The sequence below is a fragment of the Rattus norvegicus genome, chromosome 3 (assembly GCF_021556685.1).
Source record: "Rattus norvegicus strain SHRSP/BbbUtx chromosome 3, alternate assembly SHRSP_T2T, whole genome shotgun sequence".
Lineage (NCBI taxonomy): Eukaryota > Metazoa > Chordata > Mammalia > Rodentia > Muridae > Rattus > Rattus norvegicus.
The window spans coordinates 146,978,594-147,002,174 of NC_141536.1; the positions used below are offsets into that span (position 1 = coordinate 146,978,594).

Consider the following 23,581-nt stretch of genomic DNA (forward strand, 5'->3'; position numbering starts at 1 on the left):
ACCCCTGTCGATTGGTTTTTAATCTTTCTTTTTCTTTTAGATTTAGAAAAAAAAGTGTATGGATATTTTGCCTGCATATATGCCTGTACTATTTGCATATAAAGCCCACATGGGCCGGAAGAGGACATTGAATCTCCTGAAACTGGAGATTACAGATGGTCGGTGAGCTGCTGTGCAGGTGCCGGGGGAATCGAAACTCAGGCCTCTGGAAGAACAACCAGCGTTCTTAACTGCTAAGCCATCTCAAGGTCAGCCCAGGCTGACCTTGAATTCACCATACTCTTTCACTACCGTCTAACTTCTGGAATTATAGGCATATGTAACATGCTTAATTTATGTCTGCTTCTTTTTTGTGTCATTTCTGTTTTGGCTAGGGGCCAAGAAGTGTGTGCTCACACATACCTGCCTGTAGGCGGTGCTGGCTGAGTCAGCCCCACCTCAATATGGGGGTGTCTTGGAAGGGTGTGCCACAGGCCCTGCCACCTTCCTCCGGCTCTCACCGTGATTCATTCTGTCCCAGAGGTAGCATTAGTAGCTGTGTGTGCCTGTCCATGACAGAGCCGTCCCTTCTCCCTGCTGCCCAGATGGAGGGGCTGGCTCTGCTGCCCCTGGCCTCACCCTGTCCCCGGATCCCACGAGCCCGCATCTCCAGGCAACCAGGGCGATGGGCCCACCTGGGCTGCAGGTACCGGTGTCAAGGGTGGTGGAGGGAGGATTGGATCTGCTGTGTGTCGGGAACAGGTGTCACTTCAGTCTTCACAACAGTTCTGTGAGGCAAGAACACCTTTAGGCTAGTCCTGGTTCTTAGCGATTCTAAGTGATGCTGGGGACTAGCCTGGGCAAAATCCATTCTTGGATGGATAATTTACAGGTGTGACAGCTCCTGCCACACACATTTTGGCTTGAAGACACATTTGGCTGGAGGCTGGATGTGGCCCTTCCCCAGGATGAGATTCAGGAAGCAGGGTTGGTCCTCTCAGATGGGGCGAGCTTAGGGTTCTGGCTGGGAGTGGTACACATACAGATAGATCTTTGTGCCACATAGCACAGTCCTTGAGCGCCTGTGGGGGAAGTGTGGGGGCTCTGTCCCGTCAGAGGGAAATGGGCTCAACAGGTGAAACCTGTCTGTCTGTCCACTTTGCCCCCGGTCAGTCTGTCAGATGGGTTGGCTCCCTGCTACTGCTGTTCAGAGATGTGAGGCAACAGTTACTGTCTTTGAGTCCAGTGTGCTGGGCGTCCCCAAACCAACGACTCTCTCTCCACCCTCAGGCTCTTGGAGACCTGGCTTCCTTTCCCAGACTCTAAGGACCCACATGTTACTTGGCTCACAGCCTTCCTCCATCTGCAATGCTACCATCGGGCACCTTCTACTCTTGGCCGTGATCTTCCCTTCTGTCCCCATGGCCTCTCCTGTCTGCCTCTGCCACTAACAGGGTGACATCAGTGATGGCCTTGTGCCCACTCAGATGATCCGGGCTCTCCCTCATCTTGAGGGCCTGACCAATCACAGCCATGTCTGTAAAGTCTCCTCCCATGGCCACCTCGCCAGAGCATAGTCACGATTTCTGGGGACCAAATGTGAACATTGAACGAGGGGCCCCCATTATTCTGTGTATCTATTATACAATCATTCTATCACTAGCCATCTATCTGTCCAACCCATCTGTCTGTCCATCCCTCTATCGACCTACCTACAATCTCTACCAACCTACCTAACAGCCTGTCTACTAAGGTGGCTCTTCTTTCTCCCACCCCGGCCTTAATCTCCTGAGTCTGTTAATCCTGATCCAACTGTGAGAACGTCTGGCCGCTGAATGTGCTTCGGTGATTATAGCTGGATGAACGAATGAACGATCCTTTAAGAGTGTGAAATTTCATAGTATTCCCTTTGTTTACTTACAACAATACGAGAGGAACAAGAGCGGCGTGCTCGCTTTCAGAACGGCGGCTTCCCAGACAACAGGGTTATGTAAGCATCGTCTTCAGTTTTATTTGTATCATCTTCGAGACGCCCTCTTACTACACGGAGCCTGAGCGTGCTTCGAATTTTCAGTCCTCCTGCATCAGCCTCCCCAGTGCTGAGGTCACACATGCCCAGCACTGTCATAGTTTTTTAAGTGTTTAAAGAAAATCCAGTAAAGGGGCCTGAAGAGATGGCTTAGTGGGTGAAGCGCTCGCTGTGCAAACATGAGGACCTCAGTTCAGATCCATGCAGGTAAAAGCCAGGAACAGTGCTGTGCGCTTCTAACCCCAGAGCTGTGTAAAGCCAGGTGGATCCCAAACTCATCAGCCAGCCAGCTGGTCTGTCTGAAACTGGGAGCTGCAGACCCAGCAAGAGGCTCAGTCTCAAGAATATCAGGTGCAGGACGTGGAGGCAGAAACCTGATACAAAAGGCCACTTTTGGCCTGTGCAGGTGAGCACACCCATGCACACACACCACACACATACACATACACACACACACACATACACCCATACACACACACACACACACACACCCATATGCACAAACACACACATACACCCATATATATACACAGACACACACACATCACACACACACACACTCATACACACATACATGCACACACACCCATATACACACATAGATATGCACATACCACACACACCCATATATACACATAGACACACATATATCACACACACCCACATACACACATAGGCACACACACATACCACACACACTCATACACACTACATACACACACACACACCCATACACAGACACACCACACACACACACACACACACTCATACACACAAATAAAACTGAAAAATAATAAATTACCACCCAAAACATGTCCTCCTGTGTGCAATATATGGATAGTTTTGTTCATCAAGGTGATATTAAGTATATGATCAGCGGGCACTTTACAGTGAACTTCAACCATCAACGATGAGCAGCAGATTCTCTTTCTCTGTTGAGAATGGAGTTCATTGTCCCCCAACTGAAAACCACTTCCCGGGGATGGTTGTGGCTGCATCCCTCTAGGCTAGCCATTACATACCGTCCACAAGTCACCACGTCAAGTCTCCCAGCACCGAGACTATTCCTCTCACCAGGCGTTCACTCAATCATTTATTTATCCAGAAAATTCCAGTGAGACCACAACCACCTTCAGGTCACATTCTATCCAGCATGGCTCCCCTCATCTACGTGTCTGAATGTGGCAGTCTAGGGCTGGCCCCTCAGACCTGTTAGGGAAATAGTCATTCTGTTAGGGAAATAGTCATTCGATGAATTAAATCTCACTGCTGGTGGGCAGGGAGGTGGAAGTCCAAACAGGTAGTCTGGGAGGAAGACAGAAAGGTTCGCATCAGCATGCGTCAAGTCAGTAGTCCTTCTAGTAGGACTTTCTACAAAGTGAACAGGGCCAAGGCACAGAATCTTAAAAACCGTACAACATTACAGTGTTGATCTTGGGAGGAGCCTTAAAGTCCCACCTATGAAGGTGGCTTTGGTAGGATCTCTTTCTACTCCTCCATAGAAATATATTTTGTTAGCTACCCCAAATCGCAAAGGAAGTTCCATTTCCCACGTGGAAACTAGCAAATATTTACACTTACTTACTTGTGTGTGTATGTGTGTGGGGGTTGTCAGAGGACAGTTTGCCATGAGCTGGCTTTCTGCTCCCACTCTGTGAGACCTAGAGATGGAACCCGGGTTGTCAGGTTTAGTGGCAAGCGTCTTTACCAGCCGAGCCATCTCGCTGGCCACAGCCATGTGGTGTCTTTGCTCCTGGAAGCCACTCATCACGGTTGGTGAGCAGTGACTGAGCCAAGATGCTGTATAGCATCTGCTGACTCTTGCCTAGATTTTGTGAGAGCATCAACACTTCAAAATCAGGGCAACACAAGCTATCTGATAGCATAAGCCAGTGTATCTGAAGGACAGGCGGCCAGTGCCCTCTGGTAGAGAACTTCCATAGTTTCATGGTGGGGACAGCATATGCTGTATGTCTGTGCCCGTGGCTTCATTTCCCAAAAGCAGGATGCACTTCTGCAGTTCTAAAAGCAGTATCCACTTCTGTGGTCCTAGTCATCACATCATCCGTTCACCCAGCTCTATGTGGACCAAGGACGTGCTGAGTAATTTTGACCTCTTTGGGTACCAGTGTTTATTGACTTGTACCTACGACTGCCATGAGAAAGCAGTGTTAACTGTGAAAAAAAAATTAGAAGCAAATTTCACCTGTCTTTCCCACCTCCAACCCACAGGGACAGTCACCAAGAATGGTTTAGTGCACATCCTGTAGGATGTTATGCTTGGTAAATACACATATGTATATTTCTATGTAAAGGTATATGTAGAATGTCTATGTGATGGTTCGTGTTGTCATGGTGATGGGATCTGTTATTACTAGGAGATAAAACCCCATCACCACTATAAGGGATTGTTTAGATTCCATTCCTCTAACTAGGCATGCCTCAGAGGGGCTGTCTTGAGTAGGGATGAAGACCTACCCTCAAGGGAGGCAGGCACTATTCCCTAGAAAACATCAAGAAGAAACTTGGTCTTGGGCACATAACCTTTAACTCCAGCACTCGGGATGTAGAGGCAGGGAGATCTCTGGGAATTCAAGGCCAGTCTGGTCTCCATAGAGAGTTCCAGGTCAGTCAGAGTTACATAGTGAGACCCTGTCACAAGATAGATAGATAGATAGATAGATAGATAGATAGACAGACAGACAAAAATTTAAAAAAAGACACAGTATCCATCACTCCACTTCCTAGCCACAGATACAATGTAACAAAGTGCATAGATAGATAAATAGATAGAAGGATAGATAGATAGATAGATAGATAGATAGATAGATAGACAGACAGACAGATAGACAGACAAAAGTTTTAAAAAAGACACAGTATCCATCACTCCACTTCTGGCCACAGATACAATGTAACCAAGTGCCAGAATGGACCACATTCTCCCACCCTGAGCCAAAGGAAAGACTTCCATCCTTAAGTTGCTTTTTTTTCCCCAGAGCTGAGGATCAAACCCAGGGCCTTGCACTTTCTCTACCACTGAGCTAAATCCCCAACCCCTTTAAGTTGCTTTTGCCAGTTTACCACCATTGCGGGAAGCTCTTCATTACGTAGCTAAGACATTACAGATGATCCTTTCATGATCTGGCTGCATGTATTTGTTTACACACGTGCACATAATCCCTGGTGTATGGTGCCGTTTACCAGTGAACAGCCTTTCTACCTGATGACAGGTCGACCGCCTCTCCATAGCTGCCTGGCTGCTCCTCTTGTGCCTTGTTTAGTGGCCTCCTCTGAGTGGAATTTGGGGTCCTTTTCTGGCTCTTGTTTTCTTTGGGGTGCTGCGGTAAGGTATCCTGAGATGCTGTACCTTGGGAGATTTCTCCCTGTGACAAACTCCCTCCACAGGGATCACTGACCTTGAAATGTAAACTCTGAGGATATTGAAATATGTCTTGGCATTCTTGTTTTTAAACTTTTATTTCAGTAAGGGTCATTTTTGTTTGTCTGTTTGTTTTTCTAATGCCATGTGCTATTTACCAGAGCACATGTGGACGGAAAGGAAAACTTTGTGCAGTCGGTTCTGTCTTTCCATGTTTATGAGGGTCCTGGGAATCAAACTTAAGTCGTGAGGCTCGCACAGCCAGCTCCTCTACCCTCTGTACCACCTCCTTCCCATTATTATTATTACTTTTTAAAGATTTATTCATTTATTATATATAAGTACACTGTAGCTGTCTCCAGACACACCAGAAGAGGGCATCGGATCTCTTTACAGATGGTTGTGAGCCACCATGTGGTTGCTACGATTTGAACTCAGGACCTCAGGAAGAGCAGTCAGTGCTCTTAACCTCTGAGCCATCTCTCCAGCCCTTATTTTAAGGACAAGGTCTCGCTATGTAGCTGTGGGTATTCTGGAACTCACTCTGTAGACCTGCTTGCTTGCCTCTGCCTCTAGAATGCTAGGATTAAAGGCATTCTTGACATTAAGTTATTGTAATATTTAGTTTTTGTTAATTGAATCCAAATATACTTGCAGTGCATTTGTGTGTGTGTGTGTGTGTGTGTGTGTATGTGTGCGCACTGCCTGTCTGTCTGCCTGTCTGTCTTTTGAGACAGTGTCTTATGCCATCCAGGCTGACCTAAACTCAGAATGTAGGTAAAGACAACCTTGAATTGTAATCCTCCTGCCTCAGAGCACTGGGATTACAGGCGTGCACAGCAGTACACCATTTTGGCGGTGTTTGCAGTCTGATAGTGCTCTCAGGGCAAGCTTTCTACCAACTGAGCTGGATCTCCAGCCCCATCTTTGCCTCTCTAAGATCGCTGCCCATAGGTTGAGCAGCTTTTCTCATACTCAGTCCCTGGCAGAGTTTCCAAGCTGGAGCCGAGAGGCAGGAAGATCCATTTTGATCCTAGAGTGACTGTCAGATTCTCTCCATCAATTATAGCTAGGTAACCTGGCTGGCGACACCCAAGTAGCTCATGAGCCAAATCACCCTTAACATCCTCAACTCATACTTCAGTTACCTATGTCTGCAGATGCAAGATCAGAGTGACTCACAAGAGCACAGTGGGAGTGACAAGGTCAACCTGTATCTCTGTGCCTTCATCACTTGCTGGCTGTGGGCCTCTGAGGGAGATGGCTCAACCCCTTGGAGCCTAATTTTCCTCAGCTTTAAATGGTTGTGAGCAGCAGTGCCTACATGGGCTCCCTGTGAGGGTAAAACGGAGTCTATGCTCGGCACAGCAACTGACGCAGTGAATGATGCACCTCAGCCATCAGCGGTCAAAGGGAGCATGCTTGGAGGCCTGTTGCCATGGGAACAGCAGATCCAGCACCCATGGTTTCCTGCAACGTTAGATAGTTTCCTTTAGAGTTATGAATCCACACCCTCCTTCTGACAGCCCCTCTTCTCCAAGCCCACCCATTGATACTCAGATCTGTGCCACTCTGAGAGTAGCTGTCATCCACACGACCATCTTCTCGGATCTCCACTGTGGGACCCAGAGGGAGAGGCACCAAGGCTGTAGGCTGGTCTGCAGGGTGCTGCCCACCAGTGCTCTGGGATTTTCCTCCTGCCTGCAGTGTGGACCCTGTTTACACACCTTTCCTCAGGCACCCGTGACTCTGTCAACACCTCAGCAGCTGCTCATGCAGTGTGAGACTGGACCGCCTTTGCTGCGACTCACACTCACGCCAGGTCTGAGGATTTCCTCGGCTGTTTGTCATTCTGGTGGGTGAAATATTTCACCAGTTCGAACGTACGTTTTCCTGCCCATTGGGGGTTCTGCATCCTTTCAAAGAGAGCACTGATGCCTCATTACCAAAGTGAGCGGAATATATCAACTTTCCTAGCCTATTGATATTTTATTCTGGATTTCTGGAAACTCTGTCTAAATTAGATAAGGCATTGTCATCTAGTTTTTTATTACATTTATTTGCTTAGTGTGTGTGTGTGTGTGTGTGTGTGTGTGCATTTGTGTGTGTATATATGCATTTTTGTGTGTGTGGTATATGTGTGTGCATGAATATACCTCTCTGAGGTATGAGTGTGGTATATGCATGTGTATGTGTGTGTGGTATATGTGTGTGCATGCGTATACCTCTCTGAGGTGTGTGTGTGTGTGTGTGTATGCATTTGTGTGTGTATATATGCTTTTTTTTTCGGAGCTGAGGATGGAACCCAGGGCCTTGCACTTGCTAGGCAAGCGCTCTACCACTGAGCTAAATCCCCAACCCCGTATATATGCATTTTTGTGTGTTGTGGTATATGCATGTGTATGTGTGTGTGGTATATGTGTGTGCATGCGTATACCTCTCTGAGGTGTGTGTGTATGCATTTGTGTGTGTATATATGCATTTGTGTGTGTGGTATATGCATGTGTATGTATGTGTGGTATATGTGTGTGCATGCGTATACCTCTCTGAGGTGTGTGTGTATGCATTTGTGTGTGTATATATGCATTTTTGTGTGTGTGTGGTATATGCATGTGTATCTGTGTGGTATATGTGTGTGCATGAATATACCTCTCTGAGGTGTGTGTGTATGCATTTGTGTGTGTATATATGCATTTGTGTGTGTGTGGTATATGCATGTGTATGTATGTGTGGTATATGTGTGTGCATGCATATACCTCTCTGAGGTGTGTGTGTGTGTGTGTGTGTGTGTGTGTGTGTGTGTGTGTGTGCGTGCCTGCCTGTGCATCTGGGTGTGGAGTTAGAGTTTCGCTTGAGGTTTTTCTTGTATCCCTCTCTGCCTTATTTTTTTTTTTTTTCGGAGCTGAGGACCGAACCCAGGGCCTTGCGCTTGCTAGGCAAGTGCTCTACCACTGAGCTAAATCCCCAGCCCCTTATTATTATTTTTTTTTTAGCACAGTGTCTTTCACTAAATTAAGCTCACCACTTTAGCTAGACTGAGAGCCTCCAAGCCTCTGGGATCCTCCCATCCTCAGCCAAGTATAAAGACACACATTACCACACCTGGTTTTCTGGTCGGTGCTGGGGCTCCAAACTCAGGTCCTCAGGTTGCACTTTATCCCTCGAGCCACCTCCCAGCCCTGACAGTCTGCCTCTTAAGCCCTTGAATATCCCAGGGAAACGGTGAAAGGTAAGAATCCTACAATGAAGCAAGGTAAGAGCCAAGCCCTCAAGGTAAGCAGCCGGTGCGACACTGGTTTCCGGCTGCTTCATAGAGGGGGTGTTTTGGAAACAAGGGTGGCCCCTGCAAGATCTAAGAGCCGGGAAGACCTTCAGTGTTGGTCATCTACAAGCATGCCACTGTTTGGAGAGAAAACCTACAAATCGTGGAGATTGTTTTTCTTCAAAAACAACAAACAAGGGGCTGGGGATTTAGCTCAGTGGTTAGAGCGCTTACCTAGGAAGCACAAGGCCCTGGGTTCGGTCCCCAGCTCCAAAAAAAAAGAACCAAAAAAAAAAAAAATAACAAACGAAAAACTGAGCATGGGTGGGGTTTGCGTGTGCATGTGTTTCCTGTGTGTAATTGCACATACGTGTTCATGTGTGAATGCCAGAAGTTAGCATCAGGTGTCTTCCTCTCTTGGGTTCTACCGTGAACTGTATGGCTAGCTTATCTGGTCAGCAAGTCTGGGGGTCTGTCTTTCCATGTCCCCTGATCCAATGCTAGGGTTCCAGTGTGTATACCATTTGGGGCTTTTCCTGGCTTCTGGAGACCCACACTCAGGTCCTCGTGCTTGTACTGCAATCACGCTACTCACAGAACCACCTCCAGTTCCTCTCAGAGATTTTAAAAGTTCTCCTTAACCTCCTTCCCTAAAGATAGCCGTAACCCCCAGGGCCCTGTGGGTTGGTCGGGCCATCAAGGTGACAACACATCAGGACACAGGGAAGACTTTGGTGGGATTTGGGTGTGGTGTCTGCTTCGTGTGGTTGATACATCTTTCGCCTGGTATTTCCAGAATATTTTCGCACGTAACCACTATGAAATACTAACGGATGGTCATTTTACGTTTCACACATGGCGTCTTCTGAATCTGGCACCTAGTTTTCATCCACTGTGGTGCTGCTTTCTCGTCTGGAAGCTTCCGTGTGCACTGAGCGCTCACAGGGTTACAGCGAGGTAATGGGTTCCTGCTTCCAGGGTGTCCTGAACACACCTCCATGCCATGGGAGCTCCTTTTCCTTGTCACAAGGTATCCAACAAGAGCAGTTTAAGAAAAGAAGGTTCCATCTGGCTTCCTGTGTGAAGGAATAGAAGACACAGGCAGAGACAGATGAATGCTGTGTGTGTGTGTGTGTGTGCGTGTGCGTGTATATGCATATGTGTCTCTGTGTGTATTCATGTATGTGTGTGTGCATGTGCATTTGTGTGATATGTGTTTGTTGCATTGTGTGTTGCATGTGTGCATGTGTGTTGCATGTGTGTGAATGCGTGTGTATGCATGTGTTTGTTTCTGTGTGAATTCATGTGTGTGCATATGTGCATTTGTGTGCATGTATGTTTGTTGCATTGTGTGTTGCATGTGTGCATGTGTGTTGCATGTGTGCATATGTGTGTGTATGCATGTGTGTGTCTCTTTGTGAACTCATGTATGTGTGTGCACATGTGCATTTGTGTGCATGTGTGTTTGTTGCATTGTGTGTTGCATGTGTGCATGTGTGTATATGCATATGTGTTTCTGTGTGAATTCATGTATGTGTGTGCGTGTGTGCATCTGTGTGCATGTGTTTGGGGTGTGTGTGTGTGTGTGTGTGTGTGTGTGTGTGTGCATTCATGCGTGTGTGTCCAGGCCTTGTACAGGATAGGCAAACATTCTGCTCGAGCTACATCCTCAGCCCAGAGAGCCCATTATAATTCAAAGAATGAGTACACTGGTCAAGTCACACTTTGTTTTTAATTGTTTTGTCTTAAAAGGAAAGCTCCTGCCTTAGAGGGCTTTGAGGAGCCTGGCAGGTGATACACGAACATCTGTAGCCTTTATAACCAGCTTCTCACTCCCCCTGCCCTCCCCACATGAGCACGGCCTCACAGAGGGCAGTACAGCATTTCTGATGTGCAGGTTGTGCTCTGCGCAGTAAGGTTCAGATTGTGTCATAAGGATGTGACACCAAAGGTATGCCATTCATACCGTGGTCCTAGGCTGAGTCCTGACAGTGCATGGTGACATGCTCATGGAAGGGCATGCACCCCAGGTTCCCTGCCCCAGCCATGTGCGCATGGCTATGTCCTGAGTTCACTATAGATGGCTACGTCTCCACTCTCAGAGGCTGATTCCTGCCCTTCTTTCAACTTGAGTCACCCATTAGTGTTGGCCATGGGAATCCGTGAAGTGTACGCACTGCTGGTGCCATGCATGTGGCATCTGGGAATGTGTATGAGTGGGAAAACGTAGGCTCCTGCCCCTCTTGGCAGAGTGGTTTGACAGCTCAGCAGTAAACTGTATTAGTCAGCTGCATAACAAATGATCCTGAACTCAACCATCAGTCATTTCTAAAATCTACAATCATCTGTTCTTGTTCAAGTGTCCCAGTTTGGTTGAGGTTAGCTAAGCTAACCTGGGCTCCACAGGGCTTGCCCCAAAGAAGAATAATAAAAAAATGGTAGGGTGGAAATTGACCGAGACAGAGCTTCACACCACACATGATCATGTACACATACACTGTACACATACACAGCATGTATATGCATACATACCACACATCAAGAGCCTTTGAGCCTGAAACCTGGTATTTGGTTCTGGATCTGTCTGTCCGTTGCTTGCTGGGATAGCCTGTTGTGCTCCCAGCATTCCCTACTGGGGTCTGTCTCAGTTCATACGCCCCAGCTTAGCATTGCATAATTGCATAACAACAATTATGAGACAGGAGGAGGCTCCCAAACCAACCAGCGGCCCTGTGCCTGGTGTGAGGTGTGACAGGCACAGGGATTTCAGCTGACAGAGCCAAGATGGGCCTGTGTGGGAGGGTGGCATTCTCTCTCCATCCAGGTGCTGTATCCAGCCAATGACAGAGAAGCCACACCTAGCAGCTAAGGTGCACAGGGGACTTGCCTTGCTGGAGATTACAGTCTATGGGGTCAGAATGCCTGGGCTGCCCTGGTTTGGCAGGAAACCTTGGATGAACTACCCTCCTGTTCTGCACCTCTACTTTCTCATCTGCAAAATGGGATAATAGCAACGGGAAGTAGTGAGGACTGACTGAATTGACCCAGGTGAGTGGGGAGCATCCCCATTCACAATGCTGAGTGACTGTTCCCTGGGCAACATTTGGTACATTCTGGTTGTCACCACAGAGGGATGTTCTCTGTCCAGTTGGGCAGAGGCCAGAGATGCTGTTAAACAGTCCTAATGCGAGGGATGGCCCTCATTACAAACAAGTGATCCGCCAGGGTCAGGTTGGGACCCACACTGTGGGGTTCAGAGCAGAGCCTCGCACAGGCAAATGCTAATGTCAGTTCGCTGGGGGGCTGTGTTAGGGTCAGCTGCCATTATAGCCACATCAGCTACATCTGTGACAAGAGCCTGTTCCTTATGCCAATGTCCTCTAACATTTATGGCAAGGACAATGGCACTGTTGCTGTGACTGTTTCTGCGGCGTACAGGCTCATACTCCCCGTGTGCCAGGCTGAACCACCTGTCCTGCTCCAGGCTTAATGGCTTCTCAAAAGGAACCCAGCCACACCTCTACCAAGTCCTGTTTCACCGGGTTGTGCCACATTCCCGGCCCCTGGGTCATGTTGACCTTGGCCCCTGAGGAGTTTCTCCCTCCCTTCCCTGAGCTCCTTTTGTGTGTTTCCAAAGCTCCACACTGCTCTTCAGCTGAGGCCTTTGCCCCTGTCAGCTGGAAAGAACGGAGCACAAAAGAGCTGCGTTTTAAAAAAATTTATTTATTTATTATATATGAGTACACTGTAGCTGTCTTCAGACACAGCAGAAGAGGGCATCAGATCCCATTACAGATGGCTGTGAGCCACCATGTGGTTGCTGGGAATTGAACTCAGGACCTCTGGAAGAGCAGGCAGTGCTCTAACCACTGAGCCATCTCTCCGGCCCCCAAGACATTTTCATGCTGCATTTTACAGTTACAAAAACCAGACCAGAGAGTAAAAACATATCCACCGTCACATAGAGAACTGGTGAAGTTGGACCACCACTAAGGACTTCTAGGGCCCCTTGCCTCAACCCTGGGACATTGGAGAAAAAGAAGGTGACATTGGGAACTCAGAGAGGAGCAGCTTTGTTGTGAGGCAGCCAATGCGCTCAGATCCCCTCGTCGATACCCACGGCCCCTAAACCATCCAGTGCAGGTATTAAGACCCAGGGGATATCTCAGTAGATAAAGTACTTGGCACACAAGGCGACCCTGTGTTCAATCCCCAGCACCCAGCCCCGGTTCAGCCTGCATCTGTAATGGAGCACTCTGCAGCCAGGGGGAACTCTGAGGCTCAGTGAGCAACCAACCTCGCTGGGCCAGTGAGCTTCAGGCTCAATGGATGACCCTGTTTCAAACAAGAAGGTGAAATCTAGGCATGGTGGTGGCGGTGCACACCTTTAATCCAGGACTCAGGAGGCAGAGGCAGGCAGATCTTTGAGTTCAAATACACAGAGATACCCTGTCACAAAACGCCATAATAGTAGTAGTAGTAGTAGTAGTAGTAGTAGTAGTAGTAATAATAATAATAATAATAATAATAATAATAATAATAAATGATAAGGTGGAAATTGACTGAGACAGAGCTCCACACCACACATCCACACATGGTCATGTACACATACACTGTACACACACACAGCACATACATACCACACATCAAGAGCTTTTGAACCTGAAACTTGGTATTTGGTTCTGGATCTGTCGGTCCGTTGCTTACTGGATAAGTTTAGTGGCTCCCCTTGTCTCTCTGGAACTATTTCCTTGTCTGTACATTAATAGTATCCCCGTACAGGGAACTGATATATCAACTTGAAATTTGGCTGGGTCTACTGTTGGGCATGTGCGCATGCGCAGTTGTGTTTAAACCCGGACTAGGAGCCGGAAGTAGCCATGCTTTGCATGCCTGTACACTCCACGCAGCAACAAGGCACTGGCATCAAACCAAGGCTTGTTGGGAAGTTCCAAGCAAGTTCCGTGATTGGAAGTTCCGTTCTTGCTAAAAGGGGACTCATGGCCACACAGCATAGTGTGACCTCAGGAACTGCAAGTGTGCGGTGGTTTCTTCCCATGCTTTCCCTTGCTCTCTCTGAACTCCCCAGAAAATTCACCATGGGATGACTGTTCCACTCTCACCGGTCAGCTAGCGAAAGGTGGCACGGAGGCTGGCCCTTGTTTGGGCTTAGTCGCTCCAGTTTTCAAAGTGTCAGGAAAACACACGAATGCATGCGGGGAATTTTCCAATGCTACGAGAGGCAGCTAAGAGCAGAGCTATGTGCCAGCAGGAGATGCAAAATCTTCCTCCAGGCCCCGAAACACTCATCCTTCCGTCCACTTGAGTGCGTTTAGGGGTGGAACAGTTGACAGCTCCAGATGGAGCTCAGTGATAGGGGAAGGCACAGCCAGAGGCCTGGGCTGAGGTACAGGTAGGACAAGCTATGTGTAAAAGAGAGTGTAAAGGTCTTTATGCAGGAATGATTGAAATTCCAAGATGGTGGAGCTGGAGGTGAGGTTCCTTAGGGCTCCTGCACAGGGCCCTGGGTTTGATCCTCAGCACCACGGAAAGCTCGGTGTGGTGGCGCACACCTGTAATTCCCACACGCCAGAAGACCGGGATCATTCTCTACTACGTTATGAATTTGAAGCCAACCTACGCTACATGAGACCCTGGCTAAAATAAAATAACATCCCGGTATGATGTCAGCAGAACATGAAGCCAGGAGTAAAAATTTCCTGTGCATACTCTCCCTGGGTGGGGTGTATGGTCATGCATCCATGGAGCTGACCGTGGGTTCCAGATCTTACCTCTATAATTTAGGAAGATGAGCTGTAGTAGTCTAAATGCCGTGACTGCAGCGCCAGGTGCATAGTGGGAAATGGCTAGACAAGAGGCCCGCCCATCCCACCAGGTTCACGGTTTTCTATCTGTGCTTGTTCCCTTGCGCGGTTGCTGGGTTTGGATTTGGCTATTCCCATGCAGTTACAGGCATGAAAATTCCCATCCGAAGTTCTTCCCGAAAGTGTTCCCCCTTCCTGGAATGCATCCTAATCTAGAAGTGAATTGAGATCATTGTCTTTGTTAACGCTCATCCAACTTTGCCCATACCCTGCCCTGCCCCTTCCGTGTGTGTGTGTGTGTGTGTGTGTGTGTGTGTGTGTGTGCGTGTGTGTGTTTTGTACTGGGGACTGAACCTACAGCCTTTTCCATGTAAATTTGTTAATTTGTAAATTTGTTGTAAAATTATATAAAAAGGTTTTCTTTTACCCCCCACTAGATCCGGCACCACAGTGCCCTAAGATATCTGCTAGATATCTTGCCAGAAACACACATTCCAACTCCGTGGTGGACCAGTGTCTCTGCCGCCACACGCTCTCCCAAAATCAAATCGCCACAAGAAAGAACACACAACACAATAACCTTTGGTCCAATTGATAAGATATAATTGCCCACCTAAACATACAAAGCCCTGTACACATCCATCCCTTAAGAACATTCATAACAACCTGTAAAGGTGCAGCGTGGAATCATAACGTCAGCCTCCATGTTCTCTCGGCGGCTTCTCTTCCAGTCTCCTCCAGTCCCCCATCCTTTCTCTTCCAGTATCATCCTCTTCCCTCAAACTTTTCTCCCGCCCATCCTTCCTTCTCGTCCAATGACCGGCCTCAGTCTCTCTTGTACCTGCCTCACCTGTATGACATCACCCCACATTTACATGTCAAGCAAGCGTTCTACAAATGAGCTACAACCCCAGTCAAACTTCCTTCCACTTTTAACCTTTGCCGTTTTATAGTATGAGCCTGTTAGTTCGTTTTTGGTTTTTGTGTGTGTGTGTTGGGGGGTGTGTGTCTCTGCAGATTATGTGTGTGGAGGTCAGAGGTTGACACAGTGGGTGTCTGCCTTGGTTGTTCTCTACCGTATAAAAGGAGGCAGGGTCTTGTCTAGTTAGCCTGCTTGCCCCTGGGGACCCACTGTCTCTGCCTTCTGAGTACCAGGGTTACAGACCCAGCACCGAGGTGGATATTAAGCATCTGATCTCAGGTCCTCTTCCTGTGTGGCCAGAGCTCTCCTGCCTTTGTAAAGCAGCGTCTTCATGAAGTTTTTTTAAATTGAACATTTAGAGATTTGGGGTTTTTGTTTTGTTTTGTTTTGTTTTTTAAATCTGGGCAGTTCAAAGCTTGAAGACATTTACTGTTTTCATTAGAGGGACCAGAGAAATAGAGGGATCTTGCCTGGTTATCAATACTAAGCTCAAACAGTTATAGAATTTTCTAGATATACTGAGGAACCTGGAGGTATCGTCCCTCCTTCTCACCTGACAGGGCTGGTTAATGGTCCAACAGCTAGTGGGTGTCAGGGCCAGTATTTGGGGCACTTTAGTATGTAGGTGTTGAAGCCTCTGGCTCTGATGGGAGCAGAGAAACAGCAACCCAAGCTTATTGGTAGTCCTGGACTGTCATTCATTGGGACCAGGAGCCTGACTGTCTCATTCTGGAGTTATCTGGCTGCACAAAGTGCAGATCCATTCCGTGTTATGTAGACGGACAGGAGGGTCAAGGAAGGGATGCAGGAGTTCCCAAACTGCACAGTCTGGGTCATGACAGTCTGGGACTGGGACCCTTACTCCCACCCCTTGTGGCTGCAGACACCAGTCCCTCAGTGATTCTAGCTCTTATTAAGTTGATGGTTGAGATTGACTGTCACACAAAACAAGGACTGTTGGCCATGCTAAGGGAGCACTCCAGCCCTTTAGTTGTCTTTGGCATTAGCAGCATTGCCTGTGACCAAGGATTCTGAAAACGTCACGGGTCAATTTACTGAGAGCCAGCGTCTAGTATCTGGGGTTGTACTAACTTCAGGAGGGACCCAGGCCTGGCCTAGAAAGATCTGAGCTGCCCTGACCACCCCCTCCTTTTACTTGCATAGCCCTGGCCCTTCTACAGGCCCCACAAATCTGCCACGGTATCCTCTGAAGCCACGCCCTGCTGACTGTGCCTACTCCAGGCTGTCCTGGGCAGAGAGCTTGTCTATGGACGGCTTCTGGCCGGGGGTGGAACGGATCCAACAGAGGGGTGAAAGGAAGAAGGAAGACTGTGGTGGAAGCAGAAGCCAGCTCCTAGAAGGTGAGGCTAGCTGGATCTGCAAGCTGGATGTTCAGGCCTTGTTCCAAGGGAAGCAACGTGTCAGGGCCCACACACGAGCTAGAGCACAGAGGAGTTCTTTTTGCTTGGACTGTTGCAGCAGTCTTTCCACTGAGCTCCCTGCCATCTGTTTTCTGTTGCACTGTCAAAAGGGATTACCCTATAAGGTCCCTCGGTTTGTCTCCATTTGATGAACTAATTTTGGAAATACCTACTGAGTGTCTCTTGTCTGCCAGGCTGAGTGTTTAGACTCTGGGATACAATGGAGAATCCAGCCTATGAGGACCTGACATTCTACAGATTTTAAGCACCCTGTACAGTTCTCTTAACTCCCTCTGTCTCTCAGGGTACCAGCAGTCATGTGTCCCCGTGGTGACCGCATCAGAAGCCATCGTTAACATGTCTCACTCTTCTGGGGGTGACAGGGCTCAGCTGGATCTTCTTCAGTGACAAGCCCAAGGTCATCTGGCTCAGTCGTCTCAAAGGACTTCTTACCTACGTGCCTGGGAGCAAGTGTGACCTTGGTCTAGACTGCCTCCACGTGGCCTCTCTGTGTGGCCCAGGCCTCCTCACAACATGACATCTGGTTTAAAGAGTAAAACCTGAGGAAGAGCCACAGTGGAGGCTCCCAGCCAGCCTTGGGGGACAGCCATCATTGCTCTGTGCTTCCTATCATCCTATGTGCACCCACAGTCTAGGGGAGAGGACCCTATCTCTTGGCGGGATGATACTTTCCCTAACCCCACAAGCTTTCCCAGAACTGGCCTGGGGCCTGTCTCTGCCTCATCCTCCAGTCTGTCACTCCACCATGCTCTTCTCCCCCGAGGCCTCCTTGCCGTTTCTGACCGTGAAAGCATACCCCTGCCTTTGTCCTCGCTGCCTCCTCTTTCTAGAATATTCTTTGTTCAGGCACCATACAAGATGATCTGCCTTTAGCCATTAGCCGAGCTCAGAAAGCGCTTCCTTGCTTCCCTCTCTACTGCAGTACTCTGACAACCCCAGGACTCCTGGCCGATGCTGTTCACTGCTGTAGCAATTCTCATGCCTTGACAGTACCATAGCAGTTGCTCATTCCCGGCCACCGTGCACTTTCCACAAGGCCAGGACATCCTCAGCCCCTCCTACGTCACCTTCGTGCTGGCATCTGGAACAGCTGGCCACATTCCCAATGCCCCATCCTTCCTCGTTTGGCAAGTGAGGGAGCGAGGAGGGTGTGACGGTGCTGCCCACATGGAAACCCTCTGACTTGGCCTATGCGTCACGGGCCTCGGTTGGTCAAATCGGGCATTTGAGATTTTCAGGCCTTTACAGGCTGCTGCTGATTTCTTGGTGTAGGGCCTCCAAGATATGCAAATCTCGGGTGAGGCCAGAGGTGGACACAGGAGATGGGCTTGCCTGCCTTGCTCTATAGCCAGCAAGTGCATCCAAAACCCAACATGAGCTGGGATGAGAAGGCTGGAGCCTCTTCAGACAGCAGAATAAACGGAGAAGTTGTGTAGACTCGGGATAGATGGAACTAAGAGCATATGTAGTCCATGACCATCGTCCTATTTTAGTTAGTGTAGGAATGAGGGCTTTCTTTCTTTCTTTAAAAATATTTATTTAATTATTTTATATTTATATTATTATATGACATAATATATTAATAATATAGATATAAAATATTTACATTGATTATTTTGAGCATATTGTTGCTGTCTTCAGACACACCAGAAGAGGGAATCAGATCCCATTACAGATGGTTGTGAGCCACCATGTGGGTACCGGGAATTGAACTCAGGACCTCTGGAAGAGCTGTCTTAACCACTGAGCCACCTCTCCAGCCCAGGAATGATGGGCTTCATTGTACTGGTGTTTGTACACGCACATCATTCTGCTTTTCTCATAGCCAGCTGATGCTTTCTCCTGTCCCTGCTCCTGCTGGTCCTTTCTGTGGTTCATCTTCCTTTTAACTCCTCCCTGTGGCAGGTGATGGCAAGTACTCCTCTCACACGGATGCTGCTCCTTTACAACAGCCTTGAGGTGGTCCCTACTGTTTACCGATCTTGTCGGTAGGTGGACCTGGGAGAAGGGAGCCCCCAATAAGACAGAGTAAAGTCTCATAGCCAGCTTTATTCAGAGCATCAGACAAGGTATACTCTGAGGGTTAAGAAGAGTCACGTGAGGAAAGCGTCCAATCACAAGGACAAGCTGCATGTGGGGAAACCATGTTTTCCCGTAGGAGCATCTGGACAAATGACAATAGCCAGTTGTGATGAATAATCTGACGAGAGCTCACTCCTATCCACTATACCTGGGAGAGGCGGGAAAGCACATCCTCCCCCCAAAACCCTCCATAGTTTGAAGAAACTGAGACCACAGCACTCTGGCCTTGTTGTCTTGGGGTTTTCTCGCTAGCACACAGAATTCTCCTCTCACAATCCCATTCTTAGACTGAAAAGCTCTGCTGGGTCGGCTGCCTACCTTTGAGTTGGGACTCAGGAAGGCTTGACTTCCTGTTTTCTCCTTTTCCGTCTGTTTCTCCGCAGTGCTGCCCAGAGCCTAGGCTTCCGCTGGGAGGAGTTGGTGTTTACCATTCATTCTCTAAAGCTCTCCACCTACCAGTGCCTGCTGGTCCTCTCAGACTGACCTTTGTGCCAGTTTAGCTTAAACAGCATGGCGTGGTCTCTCTCTCTCTGTCTGTCTCTGTCTCTCTGTGTGTGTGTCTCTCTCTCTGTCACTCTCTCTCTGTCTCTCTGTCTCTCTCTGTTTCTCTCTCTGTCTCTCTGTCTCTGTCTTTCTGTCTCTCTGTCTCCCTCTGTCTCTCTGTCTCTGTTTCTCTCTGCTGGTTCTCTCAGGCTGACCTCTGTGCCAGCTTAACTCAAACTGCACAATGCATGCTCTCTCTCTGTCTCTGTTTCTCTCTGTCTCCCTCCCTCCTTCCCTCCCCACCTCTCTCTCTCTCTCCCTCTCTCCCTCCCCCCCTCCCTCTCTCCCTCCCTCTCCCCCCTCCCTCCCTCTCTCCCTCCCTCCCTCTTCTGGACAGCTGCTGAGGTTTATGGCTTGCCTGCCCCTGGGTTTTTGTTTTTGTTTTTCTTTTAAGTTCTAATGAAGTTGTTCCCAAGCTTAAAACCAAAAACAACAAAAAAGTTAAAAGTATAGTTGGTGACGAAGGGGAAATACTTAGTAATAATTAGCTATAAATGAATATTACATGAATGTATTAATTACCGTTCTTAGTGCTATGCTAGAGTACCTTACAGAAACTTACGGTATTTAAAGATTTATTTACTTTTATGTGTATGGGCCCTTTACCTACATGTCTGTCTGTGCAACATGTGTGCATGGAACCTACAGAGGCCAGAAGAGGGCATCAGCTCCTCTGGAATTGGAGTTACAGACCACGTGGGTGCTGAGAACCAAACTGGGGTCCTCTGGGAAAGCATCCAGTGCTCCTAACCACTGAACCCAGACTCTTGTTTGGTTATTTTTGAAACCATCATCCCCGTCCAGACTAACCTGTTCAATCCATGAGGTCTCAGCTAGCCCTCTCGCAGTTCTACACAGCTTCCTTGGTGAATGCTTGGAGTTCACGACAAGGCAGTGTCTCCCCACAGTGATCTGAAAAGCACCAAGTCAGGGTAGCCGGGACCAGTGGCCTGGGTGCAGCATCCTAGCCCCTGGCCTAAGCTTCTGGGACAAAGTCCCAGCAGGTGGGATCAGAAACTCCAGTCCCAGCATGGTGTTGCAGTGGGATCCTGGCATGAAACCCATCCAAGAGCACTATTCCAACATAAAAAGGTCTGGAACAGAGGGTCCATGCTGTGCACAGCTGGAGATCCGTGACCCTCCGTGACCCTGTGGTTAGTGTCTTTGCCAGAACTGGGAGTGAAAGTGATTCCGTGCCTATATTCCAGAACCTGAGTGCATGGCGCCCTCCCCGGCTTACTGCCTCTAAGAGTTCATTCATCCGAGTTTAAATCTGGTTGCTGGCCAATGTTGCAAGTGCCCCCAGTTCTCACCTGGGGTGAATCATGTGCCTCAATATGACTGCTGCAGAATCTCTTCACATCTGTATGAACATGTGGTTTTATTACATTATCGAGCATGGCTAAGACACATATGGAGTTCTATGTGCTTATCTGATGTCCTCCCTCTGTCGGTCAAAGGGGACGCTGAATCCCAGTGGCTACAGGACACAGGCCTGGCAGGCCTTGTTGGTGGTCTGGGCTTGGATGGTGATCACCAGGGGCTCCTGTCTACACTGACACAGACCCAGGTGGCTGCTGTGTGCCGCCGGCTAGACATCTATGCCCGCTCAGCCCGAAGGCGACAGAAGGCACCCGTCAGAGACGTCAGGGATATCTTCGGGGTCTTCACATCAAGGGTAAGAGCCACTAGGAGCTGTCTTCCTGAGGTTTCTGTGATGTCGCTTCTTCTCTCATATGCCTCTGTGCACAACAGTGTGTCATGTCCCCGTGCTGGGTGGGGGTGTTTGGGTGCTGCCCTGCCCAGTGCGTGTGTGTTGGTTGCCACCGTGTCCCTGGATGCATCTGCAAGCTTAGGTTCTGTCGCAGTCATTACCAATACAAACTTAACGCTTTCGGTTGTTACTTGTTACTTGTATGTTCTGCTGGCGCCGAAGCCTGATAATCAAGCTGTGGGCATCTTCTTTCTGGGAGCCATAGGAAGGGCACAACCCTGTGGTTAAAATGACAGGCTCGAAGCTAGACAGTCAGGCCCCCATATTTCTTCCCATCTGCTCAGCTGCTGTGGGATCGTGGCTAAGTAACTCAGCCCCTCAGGGCTTCGGTTGCTCTCCCTGTGAATGGCTCTTATCTCCCAGGCTCTGTGTATTACCTTCTCACAGAACTTACCGGGTGCCGTCTGTAATTTGTATAGGAAGCCGCTCCAGAGAATGGGGACTCAGGAATGAAATGGACCGAGTTCAATTCTGAGGATTCTGCATCTCCCCTGAGTAAGTGGGCTTCATCCTTCAGGGCCCTGGCAATCCAGGCTGCTTCAGCCTCTCTGTGAAGCAAGAGAATGCACACCTCTGCACCTTCCTCTGGTTCCTCTCCCTCCATGAACGGGGCTATGAGGAAGAAACCCCAAGGGGACACGTTGTTCTGTAAATGGGCCACTTCCTTCAGGCCCACCAGCCTCGGTCCAGAAAATCTGTAGCTAGGTGAACACTTTTGCAGGCTTCAGATAAGAACTCACTTCCTAGGCAATGGGCAGCAGCTAGAACTTCCTGGACAGTGAGCCTGAGTCCTTAGCCTAAGAACTTGCTTTCCTAGTCAAACCTGTCTCTGTGCTTGCTTTCTTTCTTTCTTTCTTTCTTTCTTTCTTTCTTTCTTTCTTTCTTTCTTCCTTTTTTTTTTTTTTTTGGCTCTTTTTCTCGGAGCTGGGGACCGAACCCAGGGCCTTGCACTTCCTAGGCAAGTGCTCTACCGCTGAGCTAAATCCCCAACCCCTGTGCTTTCATTTTAAAGGACCTGCTGGGGGACCACAGGAGCCGGCTGGGATGGAGGAGGTCTTCAACATGGAGTCTGCTTACTCTGAACAGGCTGCAGTGCTTCTACAGAGGACCTGGTCATCGCCAGAAGGCGCCCGTGCCTGGGGCAAGGGATGCCTGCCGGTGAGAATGCTGGCCCTAGGTCTTTGAGCACCACCCTGTTCTTCAGCTCCTCATAGCTGCCAGGCTGCCAGGCGCCTATAGGGAAGTTGCTGATCATTTCTTCACTTGACTCCCCCTGTAGCTGTTATCTGGGTGGCTTTTGGGTGTCGGGGAGCAGGAATGGGGGTCAGTGGAATGGTTCAGTAGACAGAGGTGTTTGCAGCCAAGCCTGACAACCTGAGCTCAGTCCCTGGTCCCACATGGTAGAAGGACAGAACGGACTACTCCAAGTTGTTCTCTGATTAGCACATGTTGTTGTGGCACATGTATGCCTACACACACACAGACATGTGAGAACATACACCGCACGAGAACACATATATGCACACAAGCATAAGCACACTTACATGTAGGCTATAAATAAATATTAAATACATTCTACTAATAAAAATAGATTGAAATTTAACTCAGTAATGTATGCAGTGATAAAATACGTGTTTGTAGCCGTGGGAGGTTCCATGCAGATCAAGGTCCGGAACGCTCCACTCCATGAAGCACTCCCCCTAATATCCTTTTAAAGCAGTCCCTCCCACAGACAGTCAGCAGTATTCTGATTTCTTTCAAGGGACACAGTCTTCCCAGGACCTGCAGTTACCAATAGAGGTTTTCCCTGCCACAGCATGATGTTCTTGAATAACCATGGGATCATTTACAGAGGGTCACCTCCTGGAGGCGTCAGTCCCTAGGCTTCCTGCACACATGCTTGTGGTCTCAGCTTCCCTGGAAGATGAGTATACCATTATGCCCTCAGTTTTTGGCAGATAAAAGAGAAATGAGTTTAGAGATATGAAATGGTGAGCTGGCTGGCACAGAAGCCAGAACCTGGGCTTTATAGCTGCCAGGTCCAAGTTGACCCACTGACCACTACTCCCTACCATTAAGGGGGGTTACTTCCTGCCTGCAGTGACCTTTATCCCAGAATGAAAGCACTTCAATGGGGTTGGGGATTTAGCTCAGTGGTAGAGCGCTTGCCTAGCAAGCGCAAGGCCCTGGGTTCAGTCCCCAGCTCCGAAAAATAGAAAAGAAAAAAAAAAAAAGAAAGCACTTCAGTTCATCCAAATAGGAATTACACACACACACACACACACACACACACACTTTAAGACAGAGTCTTATTACATAGCCATGGCTGGCCTGGACTTTGCTT

At 48.6% G+C, this 23,581-nt stretch overlaps 1 protein-coding gene across 4 annotated transcripts in view; it reads left to right on the top strand.

Moving 5' to 3' along the window:
• Positions 1-508: 508 nt before the first annotated feature.
• Positions 509-23,581, top strand: part of Arhgap40 (Rho GTPase activating protein 40) — a 42,129-nt gene continuing 19,056 nt past the window's right edge. The window contains 5 exon segments of one of the 4 annotated variants that reach the window (NM_001398688.1): positions 509-685; positions 16,561-16,757; positions 20,924-21,141; positions 21,657-21,732; positions 22,250-22,395. In NM_001398688.1, coding sequence (NP_001385617.1) covers positions 552-685; positions 16,561-16,757; positions 20,924-21,141; positions 21,657-21,732; positions 22,250-22,395 — 771 coding nt within the window. In that variant the 5' untranslated portion in view covers positions 509-551. 4 annotated transcript variants of the gene reach the window in all.